Source organism: Vespa mandarinia, chromosome 2 (genome assembly GCF_050613455.1).
Source record: "Vespa mandarinia isolate Hongniang chromosome 2, ASM5061345v1, whole genome shotgun sequence".
NCBI lineage: Eukaryota > Metazoa > Arthropoda > Insecta > Hymenoptera > Vespidae > Vespa > Vespa mandarinia.
Window position 1 is genome coordinate 14,116,379 of NC_140811.1, and position 17,688 is coordinate 14,134,066.

General features: G+C 27.0%; 1 protein-coding gene and 1 long non-coding RNA gene across 2 annotated transcripts; both read left to right on the plus strand.

The window, feature by feature from the left end:
* Window positions 1-1,290: 1,290 nt before the first annotated feature.
* On the plus strand, window positions 1,291-3,066 carry LOC146873227 (uncharacterized). The gene is made up of 7 exons (XM_085655392.1): window positions 1,291-1,641; window positions 1,733-2,007; window positions 2,079-2,327; window positions 2,385-2,637; window positions 2,697-2,765; window positions 2,825-2,914; window positions 2,995-3,066. The coding sequence occupies exons 1-7, from the start codon at window positions 1,291-1,293 to the stop codon at window positions 3,064-3,066; spliced, it is 1,359 nt and encodes a 452-aa protein (XP_085511518.1).
* Window positions 3,067-6,282: 3,216 nt separating this feature from the next.
* LOC118442088 (uncharacterized) lies at window positions 6,283-6,674 on the plus strand. The gene is made up of 3 exons (XR_014981878.1): window positions 6,283-6,345; window positions 6,400-6,489; window positions 6,570-6,674. It is a non-coding gene; the product is annotated as an uncharacterized LOC118442088 (long non-coding RNA).
* Window positions 6,675-17,688: the final 11,014 nt, after the last annotated feature.

A 17,688-nucleotide genomic window follows, 5' to 3' on the forward strand; every position in this document is an offset into this window, starting at 1 on the left:
AGAACTATATTAAGAGTTGAAATATATTAGTAATCTCTATAGCATTAAATATTTACAGTTATCCGTTTATGGTACTTTTCTAAATTATGTATTTTTTATCTAGCACGAGTACTTAAATGTTTGAATGCAATATGGAAATTGATGCTCAATTCTTCTTCACTACCATTATCACAGCGATTTTTTTTTATTACCTTTCCAATGAGACAACTAAAGAAATAAGTTTTACGATATGTACAATTATGGTCGAGCATAAGATAAATCATTCTTTAGTCGTGAAGACAATGAAACCATTTACAAATTTTTCGCTAAAATTACATTATATGTAATAATACTAGACCTTCTGGGCAGCATTTCTATAATATAGATAATTTTTTTTAATTGATAAGTTAATATAATTGAAATCATTTCGTTGGTGAAAATGTTCACTCGGACATGGTCACATATACAACTTTTAGTTCATATTCAGTTAATCGAAAGTAGATATATTCGAATAGTATAGTAAATAAATAAAAATAAGCCATATCATAGCTGTTAACATACCTACGAAATTTTTAGATTATTTTTAATATATTGGGGTGATGTTATATGATTAGATTTTTTACAATACAAACATTTTAATTGGTATTAATAAAATTAATTTTATTTATTTATACATTAACATCTTGTAAAGGTTGAACAGATCGATTAGGAAAGATCAGACGTATTAATAACTTTCCTACAGGAGAACTTAAGGTAAGGTAATAAATGCAATTTAATCGTTCATCATTGTTCCAGTGTAGCGATTTTGATCAACACATTCAACGTAATTTTTTTTATAAATAGAAAGTTCTGTTCTCAGTATTGTTACTCTCGTTTTATTATCATATTCAATTTTGTTATTTTATTTTATTTTTTATACATTTTATTAATGCAGATAATAAATAATATAGTAATAAAAGTTATTAAGTTTTCCTCATCTAGTTTATGATATTTGATCTTTTATGCGTTCACCGTCTTAGACAGTGCTATGAATTATTCAAGATAAAGAGATATATCAATGAAATAGACAACGTTATCGACTTAATGAGTTTTACAGCGTTACACTCGAGAAATACATACGTATACGCATTGACATAATATCCTTCGAAGGCATCTCATCGGAGATATCCTTCGTTCGTGTTTTATAAAATAAGAGAAAAAACGGATACGAAAAGGATAAAAAATTCGATCTTTTCAAAGTAATTTATCCATTATCCAAACAAATTTGTTTCTATCGTTGACGATTATAAAGAAGACAACAAAGTTGAAAAAATGAGAAATTTAATAGAGAGAATTATAAAAAAAATGAAAATTCGAAATATCTTCAAAATTTATAAAGCACCATTGAAAAGTATGGATGATGTTTTATGGCCAATCTATATTTTAAGCAATATCTTCGGATTGCGTGTTTTTGGATTTCCCCGAGGGCATTCTAGACCAATACTTAGTTTCCTTTATTCTATGTCACTTTGCTGTCTGTATTTTTTCGGCCGGCTTTATTTTGTAGGATGGATTAACAAAACTAATATCTATAAATTAGACGGAACTATATTTTATGTTGTAATTATTGTTAATCAAATGGTGATATTTGTGATACTTATAATGCGATTATATTACAGCAAGGTGAGTTTAAGAATTCTTTACGATATATTAATATTAACAATTTTACTCTATAATATTTGTTAGTAATTTTCATGATTTTAACGTTAAATAGACTATGAAATTATGTACAAAACGGATAAACGAGATCGACAAAACACTTCAAGCGTTAGACTCATCTCCATTATTCAATTGCATTTACAAAAGTACGATTATAGGAATAGTAATCGCTATTATTTATTTGTTTCTTTCTTTAATTATAACTATCCTCGGTATGGCTGTATCACATCAAACGAACTATAACCTGTCCATGGTAGTTTTCATCTTCATATATATATATTATTTCATGGTCGAATTTATACTGGTCTTCGAATTCCTTACCATTATAAGGTAGGTAATGATTTTAAGTCTCAATTCATTATTATTATTAGAAATTGGAATATTATATTTGAAATATCTAGATGTATCAAATTGGAATTTCAACGAGCGAACGAACTTCTTGGCGATGTCAGTGTGCTACCTATTTCTTCTATTGCTTCTGAATTAATTGAACATAAAGAAAATGATTGTTCTTTTTCTATAGAACGAACTCTTCCTGTAGATTCGAGAAAATTATTTATCGTTGCACCGTCATTAAGAGAAACGCAGTCACAATTGCAAATTGCAAGTCATAAAATAAATAGAAGTAGAACGTTATTACGAACTATCAGGTGAGTCGAAAGCATAAAGTATTCTTTATAATATACGTGAAAGTTTAATGTTCACAGGCAAATTCATCTGGAATTATACAGAATATCCAAAATTTTTAGTAATATGTATGGTATACAGATATCCCTACAAATTGCAATATGTATTTTTCTAAATACGCACATGTTATATTACTTTTATGTGGAGTACAAGAAAGTAACGTATAATATTCACAAAGTGATTTTTCAATTCGTTTTAACGATTTGGTGTTGTTTGCAATATGGGACGAAGATCTTTATCCTTAATTACGTGTGTGACAAAACAACGGAAGAGGTATAAGAGGACAGTGATTCGATATTCAATTCTATATAACTATTTCATGATTTTTCTAGGCTGAACACACTAGTGAAATTATTCACACATTTTATGGTAATAGTACGGACATCGAGATACAAAAAGAGGTTAATAATTATGGGAAATATTTTGATATTTATGTTGATTAATATTGTTTTGTTTACAGGTAGAAATATTTTCTTTGCAAATGATGCAATGTCGTAATGTATATTCCGCATTTGGTTTATATAATCTTAATTGCAAACACATTTGTGCGGTTGGTACATTTATTTACGATAATTGGATTGTAAAAAGAAAAGAATAATAGAATGCCTAATGAATTTTTTTATTCTTCAGTGTATCGGAATTATAACAACATACTTGGTTATAATGATACAAGTAACCGATGAAATAAAAGAAAGATCATAAATCATTACATCGATCTATCGTTCTGTCAAATTTGCAAAATACACGAATGTTATTATAAGAAATTACAACTAATTATTTATATGTAATAAAATGTAAAGGAAAATAAACGATATAATTCATTAGCTAGTTTTATAGTGATTACAATTAATATCAATATACTTCACTTAATTTTTTATTTATTTTCATTTGATAGCGAGGTAATACGTAAGTATATCGATGAATGCATTCCATCAAAGGCAAGGACAGAGAAAATATTCAAGATGGCAGAAGAGATAAGATGAATAGGAAAGTGGTAGTTTTAAGTGCAAGTCATAATGGCATCTACTATGAAAATACTCAAATATAATAAGAACAGAAATTGCTAATAGGAATTAGTATCGCTCGAAAATTTCAGCAAGGAATCGCATGAAAATAAGAACAGAATCCATAAAATTATATCATGAGATGAATATTTAAAAAGACAGTTAAAGGAAATTTTAAAATATTTCGATCAAAGAAGCTTCAACTTTCCTTCATTCCATTGATTATCGTTAATTCAATTCAAGTAAGATATTGATAATTGTTCTGAAACGTTTTATTATTCTTCTGCGATTTTTATCCATTTTTTATCTTTTTCATTCAAGACAAATTACTTTGGAATTGATGAAATGTGCCGGGATCATAAATGAGACTTATGGGTTACAAATTTTTATATCCATATTTATATCGGCCCTTTTTATCAACACTTTGTTATACAATCTGTACGTTAACTTAATAATAAACAAAGATGACAAGTGTATAAAACAAATATACATGTATTTAAGTTGGATTTTTTATTTTGGCATCATGATCTCCGCAAAAACTAATATATGTGAGATAACTTGCGTCTACAAAGAATGTTCTTTTCAACAACTTTTATTTTTTTTTTTTATTTAATCATGTATTTGATATTTACAAAATGTACAATAACTTTTAAATTTAAGATATGTAAATATTGATTTTCCTTATTTTTTTATATATGCCGCGAACACTGGAGAAATTCTTTATGAATTATATGAACCTTCGACCATAAGGAAATTTCGCGACCAAATAGAGGATATAACTGTCATCTATTTTTGATATTGGAATATATACCAAATATGTTAAATCAATTTGTTTCTCTCAGATTTGTGATTTTATGTTACAATTAATCCAAATTCGTTCAAATTTTATCGCTTGCTAAATTTTACGAACTAAATTATATGTTTATATGTAGCATAAGTTGAAAATTCACTTTTAATTCATTTTGTTTTTCACTTTATAAGAATTTAATATTTATGTGCATGTTGTATATATATATATATCGCACGTAATAGACAATGTTTTTTTAAAAATTATATTTTCTTTTATATTACGCCTATTCATCTATTCCGTAAATTGATAAAAAGACAATGCTGTAGACAAACTTAGCACAATTAGCGAGTAGACATAAAGAAGAGTGCAATATGTAAAACTAATATCTAAATATTTTATAATTTCCTATTTATTCTGATGCGATAAGAAGGTAATATATGCAAGTGCATTTAATTGAATGATTACATAAGGAAGGAGAATTCCCACTCCATCGAATGCGAACATAGGTCAGGAAAATATCAACTAAGAATGTAATAAGATATAATGCGAGCAAAGCGTTATGAGGTGTCATAAGTGTCATATTAAAATTCACCAAAGAATGTCTTGCATTCTCTTGGTCTAAAAGAACTTTGTGTATAAAGTTTTCCAATCCGTGTGACTGAAATAATTAGTTTTTTTTTCGAGAAGAATAAAAAATATAGATCAAGTTAAGTCCTTGACAAATATTTTGGAAATGTCTTCACTGGCGGTGTTTCATCGTGGTATTAAACCGTTGATAATAATGAATTCGATTTTTTGCACTGGTCTAGCAGAATATTTCATCGATTTTAATATTAACATGTTTGGTATAGTTTATGCTTGCATGTCTATCATTTTTTACGTTTGGATGTTGTATCTATATTCTTTTAACATATTTATTTATAACAATACACAACCAATCCTAATAGAAATATCGCATCGGTTATACGTATATAGCAGCTATGTGGTTTATATCTTCCTCATTATCGCTGGTGTTTTCAGAAGAAAGGTGAAGTTTTGCTTTATTGAAATTTATTCAATTTATTAATATTTTTATTTTACAACATCTTTTGTTATCTTTTGCAGAAGACAAAGCATTTCATATTGCAAATAGAAACATGTATTCGAACCATGGAACAACTAAATATTCCGATGAATTTGTCTAAATTTTTTGGGCAGAAGTGTTATTTAATGTCATTTTCTGTTTTCATGTTATTATATATAATTATTAAGGATGCTCGAAAGTTACTATCATATGGGATGGACTATTGGAAAACTTTTATCATGATTTATCTATATCGTTTTCCACTTATCATATTGATATTCAACGATTTTACTTTTATATTCTGGATGAGGCAAGTAAATTGTTTTGTGCATCGCAAATTTATTAGATATACTATTTTTAACGAGTTTTAAATTATATATAGTTTTATTAAGTTGGAACTTAGTCAATTGAATAAACTACTAAAAAGCATGTTAACGACTACTATTGATTCGCCGCAACATAAAAGAGTCCTTCTAAGGGGGAATATCAGGAAGAACGAACCTGTTTTGGACGATATTCGTGAAAAGTATAAATCGAAGGAAGATGTTAAGAGGATAAAAAAGGCAAGGTAATTATTATATGGTGCAACTATAATATTTGTAATTATTAATATTAATTTTTGATAATTTAATATTATATATATATCAAACAGCTGTTTTAATTTTTTCTGTATTGCATTTCATATCGAAGGGAGATACATCTGGAAATAATCAAGTGTGCAAGGAATATAAACGATTGTTATGGCTTACATATTTTATTCTCTATATCAACAGCTTTAATATTAATCACTATTATGTCTTACAATGTGTTCTATTTCTTATTATCTACGAACGATATACTACAAATCGAACAAAGTTATTCCTATCTTTATTGGATTTTTTTCTTTGCCATGAAGATCATTTTAGTAAGTCATATATGTTCACGAACAATCACTGAGGTATTTTTCTTATGAATATTCTTTATATTTTTTGTTATAATAAGAAATTTTTTTCCATAAAATTTTAACCAAAGTCTGAACGAAATATGTATTGACGTTATATCATATTTTTTTACATGCGACGAAAACCGGAGATATTCTTTGTGAATTATACGAACCATCAACCAGTAACGAAATACGTATGAAGGTAATAATTGGAAAAGTTCGGGAAGTTAATATCAATATTTTATTATACTTCTAGATTCGTGATTTTACTTTGCAATTTATTCAAAACCCATTGATCCTTACAAGCTGTGGCATTTTTGATCTCAATTATACATTGATACGTAACGTACGTTCAAAGCACAATTTCTGCCACCAATTTTTAGATTTATATTAAAATTTTAGACAGGTAATGTTTATTATTTTTAGGTGATCGGTACCGTCGCAACTTACATCGTTATTTTGATTCAAATTGGTAACCTATCACAACAAGATTTAAATAATAATTCAACTTTATCGCCTAATAATGATTGAGAAATTTACGATCATTCTTAAATATAGATGCATTTAAAACTATATTAAGGGTTGAAATATATTAGTAATCTTTATAGCATTAAATATTTATAGTTATCCGTTTATGGTACTTTTCTAAATTATGTATTTTTTATCTAGCACAAGTACTTAAATGTTTGAATGCAATATGGAAATTGATGCTCAATTCTTCTTCACTACCATTATCACAGCGATTTTTTTTTATTGCCTTTCCAATGAGACAACTAAAGAAATAAGTTTTACGATATGTACAATTATGATCGAGCATAAGATAAATCATTCTTTAGTTGTGAAGACAATGAAATCATTTACAAATTTTTCGCTAAAATTACATTATATGTAATAATACTGGACCTTCTGGGCAGTTTTTTCTATAATATTGATAATTTTTTTTAATTGATAAGTTAATATAATTGAAATCATTTCGTTGGTGGAAATGTTCACTCGGACATGGTCACATATACAACTTTTAGTTCATATTCAGTTAATCGAAAGTAGATATATTCGAATAGTATAGTAAATAAATAAAAATAAACCATATCGTAGCTGTCAACATACCTACGAAATTTTTGGATTATTTTTCGTACATTAGAGTGATGGTAAAATATTAACTTTCTTATTATATAAATATCTTAGTCGGTTTTAATAAAATTAATTTGCACATTAACATCTTATAAAGGTTCAACAGATCGATTAGGAAAGATCAGACGTATTAATAACTTTCCTACAGGAGAAATTAAAGTAAAGCAATAAATGCAATTTAATCGTTCATCATTGTTCCGGTGTAGCGATTTTGATCAACACATTCAACGTAATTTTTTTTATAAATAAAAAGTTTCGTTCTCAGTATTGTTACTCTCGTTTTATTATCATATTCAATTTTGTTATTTTATTTTATTTTTTATACGTATTATTAATGCAGATAATAAATAATATAGCAATAAAAGTTATTAAGTTTTCCTCCTCTATTATATATATCTTATATATATCCTCTATTATATATCTTTTATGATACTTGACCTTTTATGCGTTCACCGTCTTAGACAGTGCTATGAATTATTCAAGATAAAGAGATATATCAATGAAATAGACAACGTTATCGACTTAATGAGTTTTACAGCGTCATACTCGAGAAATATATACGTATACGCATTAACATAATATCCTTCGAAGGCATCTCAACGGAGATATCCTTCGTTCGTGTTTTATAAAATAAGAAAAAAAAACAGATACGAAAAGGATAAAGAATTCGATTTTTTCAAAGTAATTTATCCATTATCCAAACAAATTTGTTTCTATCGTTGACGATTATAAAGAAGACAACAAAATTGAAAAAATGAGAATTTTAATTGAGAAAATTATAAAAAAAATGGAAATTCGAAATATCTTCAAAATTTACAAAGTACCATCGAAAAGTATGGATGATGTTTTACGGCCAATCTATATTTTCAGCAATATCTTTGGATTACGTTTTTTCGGATTTCCACGAGGTCATTCAAGACCAATATTTAACTTCCTATATTCTATGTCACTTTACTGTCTGTATTTTTCCGGTCGGCGTCATTATGTAAGATGGATTAAAAACGCTAAGATGTATAAAGTTCACGGATCAATGTTTTATTTTGTAATTCACATGAGAAGTGTGAATATTTAAAAAGACAGTTAACGGAAATTTTAAAATGTTTCGATCGAAGGAGCTTCAACTTTCCGTTATGCCATTGATTATCGTTATTTCAATCATTTGCATCGGTCGTGTCGTTTGTTGTTTTTGTTTCTACAATTTTTTATTTTTTACGTTAAGGAATATGTTTGATATATTTATGGAAAATCAAGGATAACAATAATTACCTTATTGCAATTTTTTAATAATCCTTTTATCTATATAATAACAATTTTGAGTTGTTTTACGATAAGACAGGTAGAAATTTTTCAATTAGTTAATGAGAATTTCTATAACTGATTACTATATTATTTAGATTTATTGATTGATATTTACAGAGTATAAAATTGTTCATAGAACAAATAGAATCTTATACACGAGAAATGTATCGACTGAACAATTCGAGAATTACTCTTCATTTTTTCGATATCTATGAATTGCAGATGTATTTTTAATTTCTATAATAACAGATTTATGTGTGGCCTAAGTGTTTTGGTTTTCTGAGATAAAATTATCATCAAGCTTAGACTATAGTTCGATTTTACAGATATATTATGTCGACGTTTGTCCTATCATTGTAATGCTGATTACCGACTTTACATTTGTCTTTTGGATCAGGCAAGTCAAAGTTTAAATTTATTACAAAATAATTTAGCAATTACTAAACTATATCAAATGACCATAAGTAGATATATAAAAAGTAAATTTGGTGAATTAAATGCTGTACTTCAAAGTATGCTGACAACAACTATCGATTCTCCACAACATAAAAGAGTTCTTCGAATGAAGGACAATTGGGAAGATGATTCTGCGTTATCTACAGTTTATCGAACGTACAAAATAAATGAAAATCTTGTAAAATTAAAAAGAATCAAGTAAGATATTGCCAATTGGTCTGAAATGTTTTATTACTCTTTTGCGATTTTTATCCATTTTTTATCTTTTTCATTCAAGACAAATTTATTTGGAATTGATGAAATGTGCCGGGATTATAAATGAGACTTATGGGTTACAAATTTTTATATCCATATTTGTATTGGCCCTTTTTATCAACACTTTGTTATACAATCTGTACGTTAACTTAATGATAAACAAAGATGACAAGTGGATAAAACAAATATACGTGTATTTAAGTTGGATTTTTTATTTTGGCATCATGATTTTCGCAAAAACTAATATATGTGAGACAACTTGTGTCTACGAAGAATGTTCTTTTCAATAACTTTTATTCTTTTTTTTTTATTTAATCATGTATTTGATATTTACAAAATGTACAATAACTTTTAAATTTAAGATATGTAAATATTGATTTTCCTTATTTTTTTATATATGCCGCGAACACTGGAGAGATTCTTTATGAATTATACGAACCTTCGACCATAAGGAAATTTCGCGATCAAATAGAGGATATAACTGTCATCTATTTTTGATATTGGAATATATACCAAATATGTCAAATCAATTTGTTTCTCTCAGATTTGTGATTGTATGTTTCAATTAATCCAAATTCGTTCAAATTTTATCGCTTGCTAGATTTTACGATCTAAATCATATGTTTATATATAGCATAAGTTGAAAATTCACTATTAATTCATTTTGTTTTTCACTTTATAAGAATTTAATATATGTGTGCATGTTGTAGATGAATGGTTCGATAACTATCTACCTTGTCATATTTATTCAACGTTATTATTCAACGTTGACGAAATAATGAATAAATTAATGTAGTTCTTTATTCGAGAATATATCGCACGTAATAGACAATATTTTATTAAAAAATATATTTTCTTTTATCACGCCTTTTTATCTGTTCTGTAAATCGATAAAAAGAAAATGCTGTAGACAAAATTAGTACAATTAGCGAGTAGACATAAGGAAGAGTGCAATATGTAAAACTAATATCTAAGTATTCTATAATTTCCTATTTATTTCGATGCGATAAGAAAGTAATATGTACAAGTAGATTAAATCGAATGATTAGACGAAGAAAGAGAATTCTCACTCTATCGAATGCGAACATAGGTCAGGAAAATATCAACTATGAACGTAATAAGATGTAATGCGAGCAAAGCGTTATGAGGTGTCATAAGTGTCATATTAAAATTCACCAAAGAATATCCTGTATTCTCTTGTTCTAAAAGAACTTTGTATATAAAGTTTTCCAATCTGTGTGACTGAAATAATTAGTTTTTTTTTCGAGAAGAATAAAAAATATAAATCAAGTTAAGTCCTTGACGAACATTTTGGAAATGTCTTCACTGGCGGTGTTTCATCGTGGTATTAAACCGTTGATAATAATGAATTCGATTATTTGCACTGGTCTAGTAGAATATTTCATCGATTTTAATATTAACATGTTTGGTATAGTTTATGCTTGCATGTCTATCATTTTTTACGTTTCGATATTCTATTTATATTCTTCTGTCATATCTATTTATGACGATACACAATCAATCCTAATACAAATAACGCATCGGTTATTCGTACATAACAGCTTTGTGGCTTATATCGTCCTCATTATCGCTGGTGTTCTCAGAAGAAAGGTGAAGTTTTGCTTTATTATAATTTATTCAATTTATTAGTATTTTTATTTTATAATATCCTTTGTTATCTTTTGCAGAAGATAAAGCATTTCACGTTGCAAATAGAAACATTTATTCGAACTATGGAACAACTGGATATTCCCATGAATTTGTCTAAATTCTTTAGGCAACAATATTATATAATGTTGTTTCTTGTTCTCATGTTATTATATATAATTATTAAGGAAATTCGATTCTTACTATTATTTGGGATAAATTACTGGAAAACTTTTGTCATCCTTTATCTATATCGTTATCCCATCATCGTATTGACATTCATCGATTTTACTTTTGTATTCTGGATAAGGCAAGTAATTTGTTTTGTTTTGTAAAATTGTTAGATATATTATTTTTAACGAGTTTTAAATTATATGTAGTTTTATTAAGTTGGAACTTAGTCAATTGAATAAACTACTAAAAAGCATGTTAACAACTACTATTGATTCGCCGCAACATAAAAGAGTCCTTCTAAGGGGGAATATCAGGAAGAACGAACCTGTTTTGGACGATATTCGTGAAAAGTATAAATCGAAGGAAGATGTTAGGAGGATAAAAAAGGCAAGGTAATTATTATATGGTGCAACTATAACATTTGTAATTATTAATATTAATTTTTGATAATTTAATATTATATATATATCAAACAGCTGTTTTAATCATTCCTAAATTGCATTTCATATTGAAGGGAGATACATCTGGAAATAATAAAGTGTGCAAGGAATATAAATGATTCTTATGGCTTACATATTTTATTCTCTATATCAACAGCTTTAATTTTAATCACTATTATGTCTTACAATTTGTTCTGTCTCTTATTATCTACGGACGATGTACTACAAATCGAACTAAATTTTTTTTGCTGGATTTCTCTTTTTGCAATCAAGATCATTTTAGTAAGTCATATATGTGCACGAACAGTCACTGAGGTATCTTTCTTATGAGTATTCATTATATTTTTTATTATAATAAGAAATTTTTTTTCATGAAATTTTAACCATTGTCTAAACGAAATTTGTATTGATGTAATATCGTATTTTTTTACATGCGTCGAAAACCGGAGATATTCTTTGCGAATTGTACGAACCATCAACCAGTAACGAAATACGTATGAAGGTAATAATTGATAATTGGAAAAGTTCGAGAAGTTAATGTCAATATTTTATTATACTTTTAGATTCGTGATTTTACTTTGCAATTTATTCAAAACCCATTGATCCTTATATGCTGTGGCATTTTCGATCTTGATTATACATTGATACGTAATGTACGTTCAAAGCACAATTTCTGCCACTAATTTTTAGATTTATATTAAAATTATAGACAGCTAATATTTATTATTTTTAGGTGATCGGTACCGTCGCAACTTACATCATTATTCTCATTCAAGTTGGTAACGTATCACAAGTTTTAATTGAAAATTCAACGTTATCAACTAATAATGATTGAGAAATATAAGATCATTTTTTGATATAGATATGTCTAGAGCTATATTAAGTGTAGAAATTTTAGTACTGTTTATAGCATTAAATATACATAGTAAGCCGTTTATACTTCTCATCCATCACATGTACTTTTTTATAGCACAAATATTTAAAAAGTGTGAATACAATTAGGAAATTGGTATATACGAATAGGCTGTATTTGTTCAATTCTTCGTCGCTACCATTGTCATTGTAATTTTTTTTTCGTTGCACTTCCAATGAGATAACTGAAGAAATAAGTTTTTTGATATGTATTGTACAATTATAGTCGAGTATACGATAAATCATTTTTTAGTCGGTGAAGACAATGAAATCATTTACAATTTTTTTCGCTAAAATTACGGAATATGTTATACAAATAAATCTTTTCCGCAGTTTTTTTCTCTAATATTGATAATTTTTTTAAATGGATAAGTTAATATAATTGAAATCATTTCGTTGGTGGAAATGTTAACTCGGACACGGTCAATGCATATATACAACTTTTAGTTTATATTTAATTAATCGAAAGTAGATATATTCGAATAGTATTGCAAATAAATAAAAATAATCGATATCGTAGCTGTCAACATACATACGAAATTTTTGGATTATTTTTAATACATTGGGGTGATGTTATATTATTAGATTTCTTACGATATAAAAATTTTAATTGGTGTCAATAAAATTAATTTGCACATTAATATCTTATAAAGGTTCAATAGATCGATTAGGAAAGATCAGACGTATTAATAACTTTCCTACAGGAGAAATTAAAGTAAAGCAATGAATGCAATTTAATCGTTCCTCTTTAATCCATTGTAGCGATCTTGGTAAACACGTGCATCGTAATCTTTTTTATATCTAGAAAGTTTCGTTATCAGTATTGTTATTATTGTTTTATTATTGTGTTCAATGAGTTTAAGAGCGTTACACTCCATAAACTCGTACATATTTATATATCCTTCGAATCTCATTGGAAATATCCTTCATTTATGTTTCATAAAATTATAGATGAAAGGACAAAGATTTGGATTTTTTCAGATTAATTTATCCATTATCTGCATAAACTTGTTTCGATCATTGACGATTAAAGAAAATAACAATGTTGAAAAAATGAGAAATTTAATTGAGAAAATTATAAAAAAAGAGAAATTTCGAGGTATCTCTAAAATTTACAAAATACCATCGAAAAGTTTATAAGTTTTATGGCCAATTCATTTTCTAAGCAATATCTCTCGATTGTGTCTTTTCGGATTTACTCGAAGCTATTCAAGATCAATACTTAGTTTTGTTTATTCTACATCATTTTGCTGTTTGTATTCTATCAGTTGATTTTATTATAAAAGACGGAATATGGACGTTAAGATATAAAATTTTTCAATTCATTTGAACGATTTTGGTTTGTTTACAAAATGGGATGACGACCTGTATCATTAATTAAATCTTTGATAAAACAACAAAAGGGATTTGAGAGAATAGTGATTCTCCGTTCAATTTTATATAACTATTTCATGATTTTTTTAGAACACATTTATGGAATTATTCACATATTTTATGGTAATAGCACGGACATCGAGATACAAAAACAGGTTAATGTTTCTAAGAAATATTTTAAAATTTATATAAGTTAATATCGTTTTCTTTATAATTAGAAATATTTTCTTTACAAATGATGCAATTTCATAATGCATATTCTACGTTCGATTTATATAATTGCAAATATTGTACATTTGTTCGATTGATATTATAATTTTCGTATAATTACGCTGTAAAAGAATAATAATAATAAAATATCTAATAATTTTTTTATTCTTCAGTGTATGGAAATTATAACGATATACATATTTATAATCATAAAAATAACCGATGCAATAAAAGTAGAATGATAAATCATTACGGTGGTACTTCTGTCAATTTTACAAACTATACAAGTGTTATTATATAATATTACAAATAATTTCTTATATGTAATAAAATTGTTAAGAAGATCAAATGTTTTAATTCGTTTGCTATTTTAATAGTGATGACAGTTAAGGACAATATAACGTTTCGCTTCATGAATAATTTTTTATTGATTTTCACTTGATAAAGAGGTAATGCCTATGTATATAGATGAATGCTTTCCATTAAAAGACAAGGACGAAGAAAATATTTAACATGATGAAAGAGATAGGGAGTGTAAGAAAATGGTAGTTTTTCGTAATAATGATATGTCATAATGTTATGTATTATGAAAACACTCAAGTATAAGGAGAACAGACATTGCTAATAGGAATTAGTATCGCTCGCGAATTTCAGCGAAGAGTTGCTTGAAGATAATAGAAGCTATAAAATTATATTAGGAGATGAAAAGTGTAAATATTAATAAGGAGAATTATAGGAACCTTTAAAATGTTTCGATCAAAAGAATTTCAACGTTCCGTCATGCCATTGATTATTGTTAATTCAATCGTTTGTACTGGCCTGTTAGAATATTTCGTTGATCGAACGATTCGTATAATTGGTTTTGCTTATGTCGTTTGTTGTTTTGTTTTCTACAATATCTTATTCTTTACGTTTACGAATATATTTGACAATTTAATGGAAAATAAAGGATCAGAATTAAGAAATATAATTATGATCTCGAATTATTTTAGTAATATTTTCATCTATAACATTGTAATTTTCAATAATTTTATGAAAAGAAAGGTAGAAATTTTTTTATTTTTTAATGTGAATTTCTTTGATTCTGTGATTGCTGTATTATTAAGATTGATTGGTTAATATTTACAGTGTATAAAATTGTTCATAGAACAAATAGAATCCTGTAGACAAGGAATGGATGTACTGAACGTTCCGGAAAATTATTCTTCATTTCTCTGGTATCAGTGTGTCATATATGGATTTTTAATCTTCATAATATTAGCTTTAACTCTAGCTGAATTTTTTTGGTTTTCTGAGACAATGTTATGGCGTAGTTCGATGTTTCTGTTGTTTTACATCGACTTTTATCCTGTCATCATAATGTTGATTACCGATTTTACTTTCGTCTTTTGGATAAGGCAAGTCATTGTTTTTATTTCTTATAAAATTAGTCAACAATTATTAAAACCTAACGAGTGGCCTTAAGTAGATATATAAAGATTAAGTTTGGTCAATTAAATGCTGTACTGCAAAGCATGCTGAGAACAACTATCGATTCTCCACAACATGCAAGAGTGCTCAGAATGAAGGATAACTGGGAAGATGATCTTTCGTTATCTACTGTTTATGGAACGTACAAGACGAATGAAAACTTTGTAAAATTAAAAAGAATCAAGTAAGTCATTGACAATTAGTACGAAGTGGTTTATAATTCCTCTCTGATTTTTAACAGTTTTCTCTTATTTTTTTTATTTAAGACAAATCCATTTGGAATTAATGAAATGTGCCAGAATCATAAATGAAGCTTATGGATTACCTATTCTTATATCTATATTTACATCCATCGTATTTATCACGACATTGTTATACGATCTGTACATTATCTCAATGGCAAACAAATATGATAATTTTATAAAAAAGTTATACGTGCATTTAAGTTGGATTTTTTATTTTTGCATTATGACTTTGGTAAAAGCAAATATATGTGAGACAACGATTACAGAAGTATGCTTTTTTATTTTAACAATTTCTATTCTTTTTATTGCATAATCTTGTATCTGATATTTACAAAATGTAGAATCCTTTTTAAATGTAAGAGATGTAAGAAGATATATATTGACTTTCGTTATTTCTTTTATATGCCGCAAACACTGGAGAGATTCTGTATGAATTGTATGTTCCTTCGACCAGTAGGAAATTTCGCGATCAAGTAGGAAATAATTTTTATCAATTATTGATTTAATAATATAAACAAAATATATAAAATTTATTTGTTTCTTTCAGATTCGTGATTTTATGATGCAATTAATTCAAAATCGTTTAAAGTTTACTGCTTGCGGATTTTACGACCTAGATCATACATTTATGTACAGTGTAAATTGAAAATACAAATTTGCTTTCTTTTATTTTTCATTTTATGACAATGTAAGATATCTATATATGTTGTAGGCGATTGGTTCGATTACTACCTATCTTGTCATACTTATTCAAGTTGGAGGTGAACCTGAAGTATATATCAATAATACAATTTATAATTCAATGTCGATGACATAATGAATAAATCGGAATGTTTCTTTATACGAAAATGTATCGTACATAATAGACAATATTTTATGTAATATCATATTTTGTAGTATAACACATCTTTTCATCTGTAAATCGATAAAAAGAAAAAGCGAAAAGACAGAGAGATGAGAGAAGAATGTCTAAAGCTAATATCTAAGTATTCCGTAATTTCCTACTTATTTTTATGTGATAAGAAAGTAATATGTTTAAGTGGATTTAATCGAGTGATCGGACAAAGAAGGTGAATTCCCCCTCCATCGAATGCGAACATAGATCAGGAAAATGTCAACTACGAATGTAATGAAATATAATGCGAGCAAAGTGTTGTGAGGTATCGTAAGTGTCATATCAATACTAAGAATGTTCTGCATTCTCTTCGTCTAAAAAAGTTGAAATAATTAGTTTTTTTATTGAAAGGAAAAAAAAATACAGATTCAGTTGAAACCTTGACGAATATTTTAGAAATGTCTACATTGGCAGAGTTTCAACGTGGCATCAAACCGTTGATAATAATGAATTCGATTTTTTCTACTGGTCTAGTAGAATATTTCATCGATATTAATATTAACATGATTGGTTTAGTTTATACTTGTTTCTCTATCATTTTTTATGTCTCATTGATCTATTTATATTCATTTTTCATATTTATTTTGGAAGAAACATTATCATTCTTTATAAAAATAACATATCGGTTATACGTATACAATATTTATACATCTTATATCATCTCAATTATCGCTGGTATTCTTAGAAGAAAGGTAAAGTTATTCATATATGTAATTTATTCAATTTATTGGTATATTTATCTTACATCATTTTTTGTTATTTTTTGCAGAAGACAAAACGTTTCAAGTTGCAAATAGAAACTTGTATTCGAATTATGGAACAAATAAATATTCCAATGAATTTATCTAAATGTTTTTGGCAATATTGTTATGTAATGTTATATTTTGTTTTCACATTAATAATTATGATAATAATTGATATTCAAAGTTTACTATCACTCGGTATGAATTACTGGAGAATTTTTATCATCCTTTATCTATATCGTCTTCCCGCTATTGTACTATTAATCAACGATTTTACTTTTTTATTCTGGATAA

Excerpts from the sequence above, each read along its gene's own strand:
- LOC146873227 (XM_085655392.1), top strand. The coding sequence starts at position 1,291 with ATGAGAAATTTAATAGAGAGAATTATAAAAAAAATGAAAATTCGAAAT. Across the intron at positions 2,638-2,696 it reads GTGACAAAACAACGGAAGAG|GCTGAACACACTAGTGAAAT; the intron begins GTATAAGAGGAC and ends TGATTTTTCTAG. Across the intron at positions 2,766-2,824 it reads ACATCGAGATACAAAAAGAG|GTAGAAATATTTTCTTTGCA; the intron begins GTTAATAATTAT and ends TTTTGTTTACAG.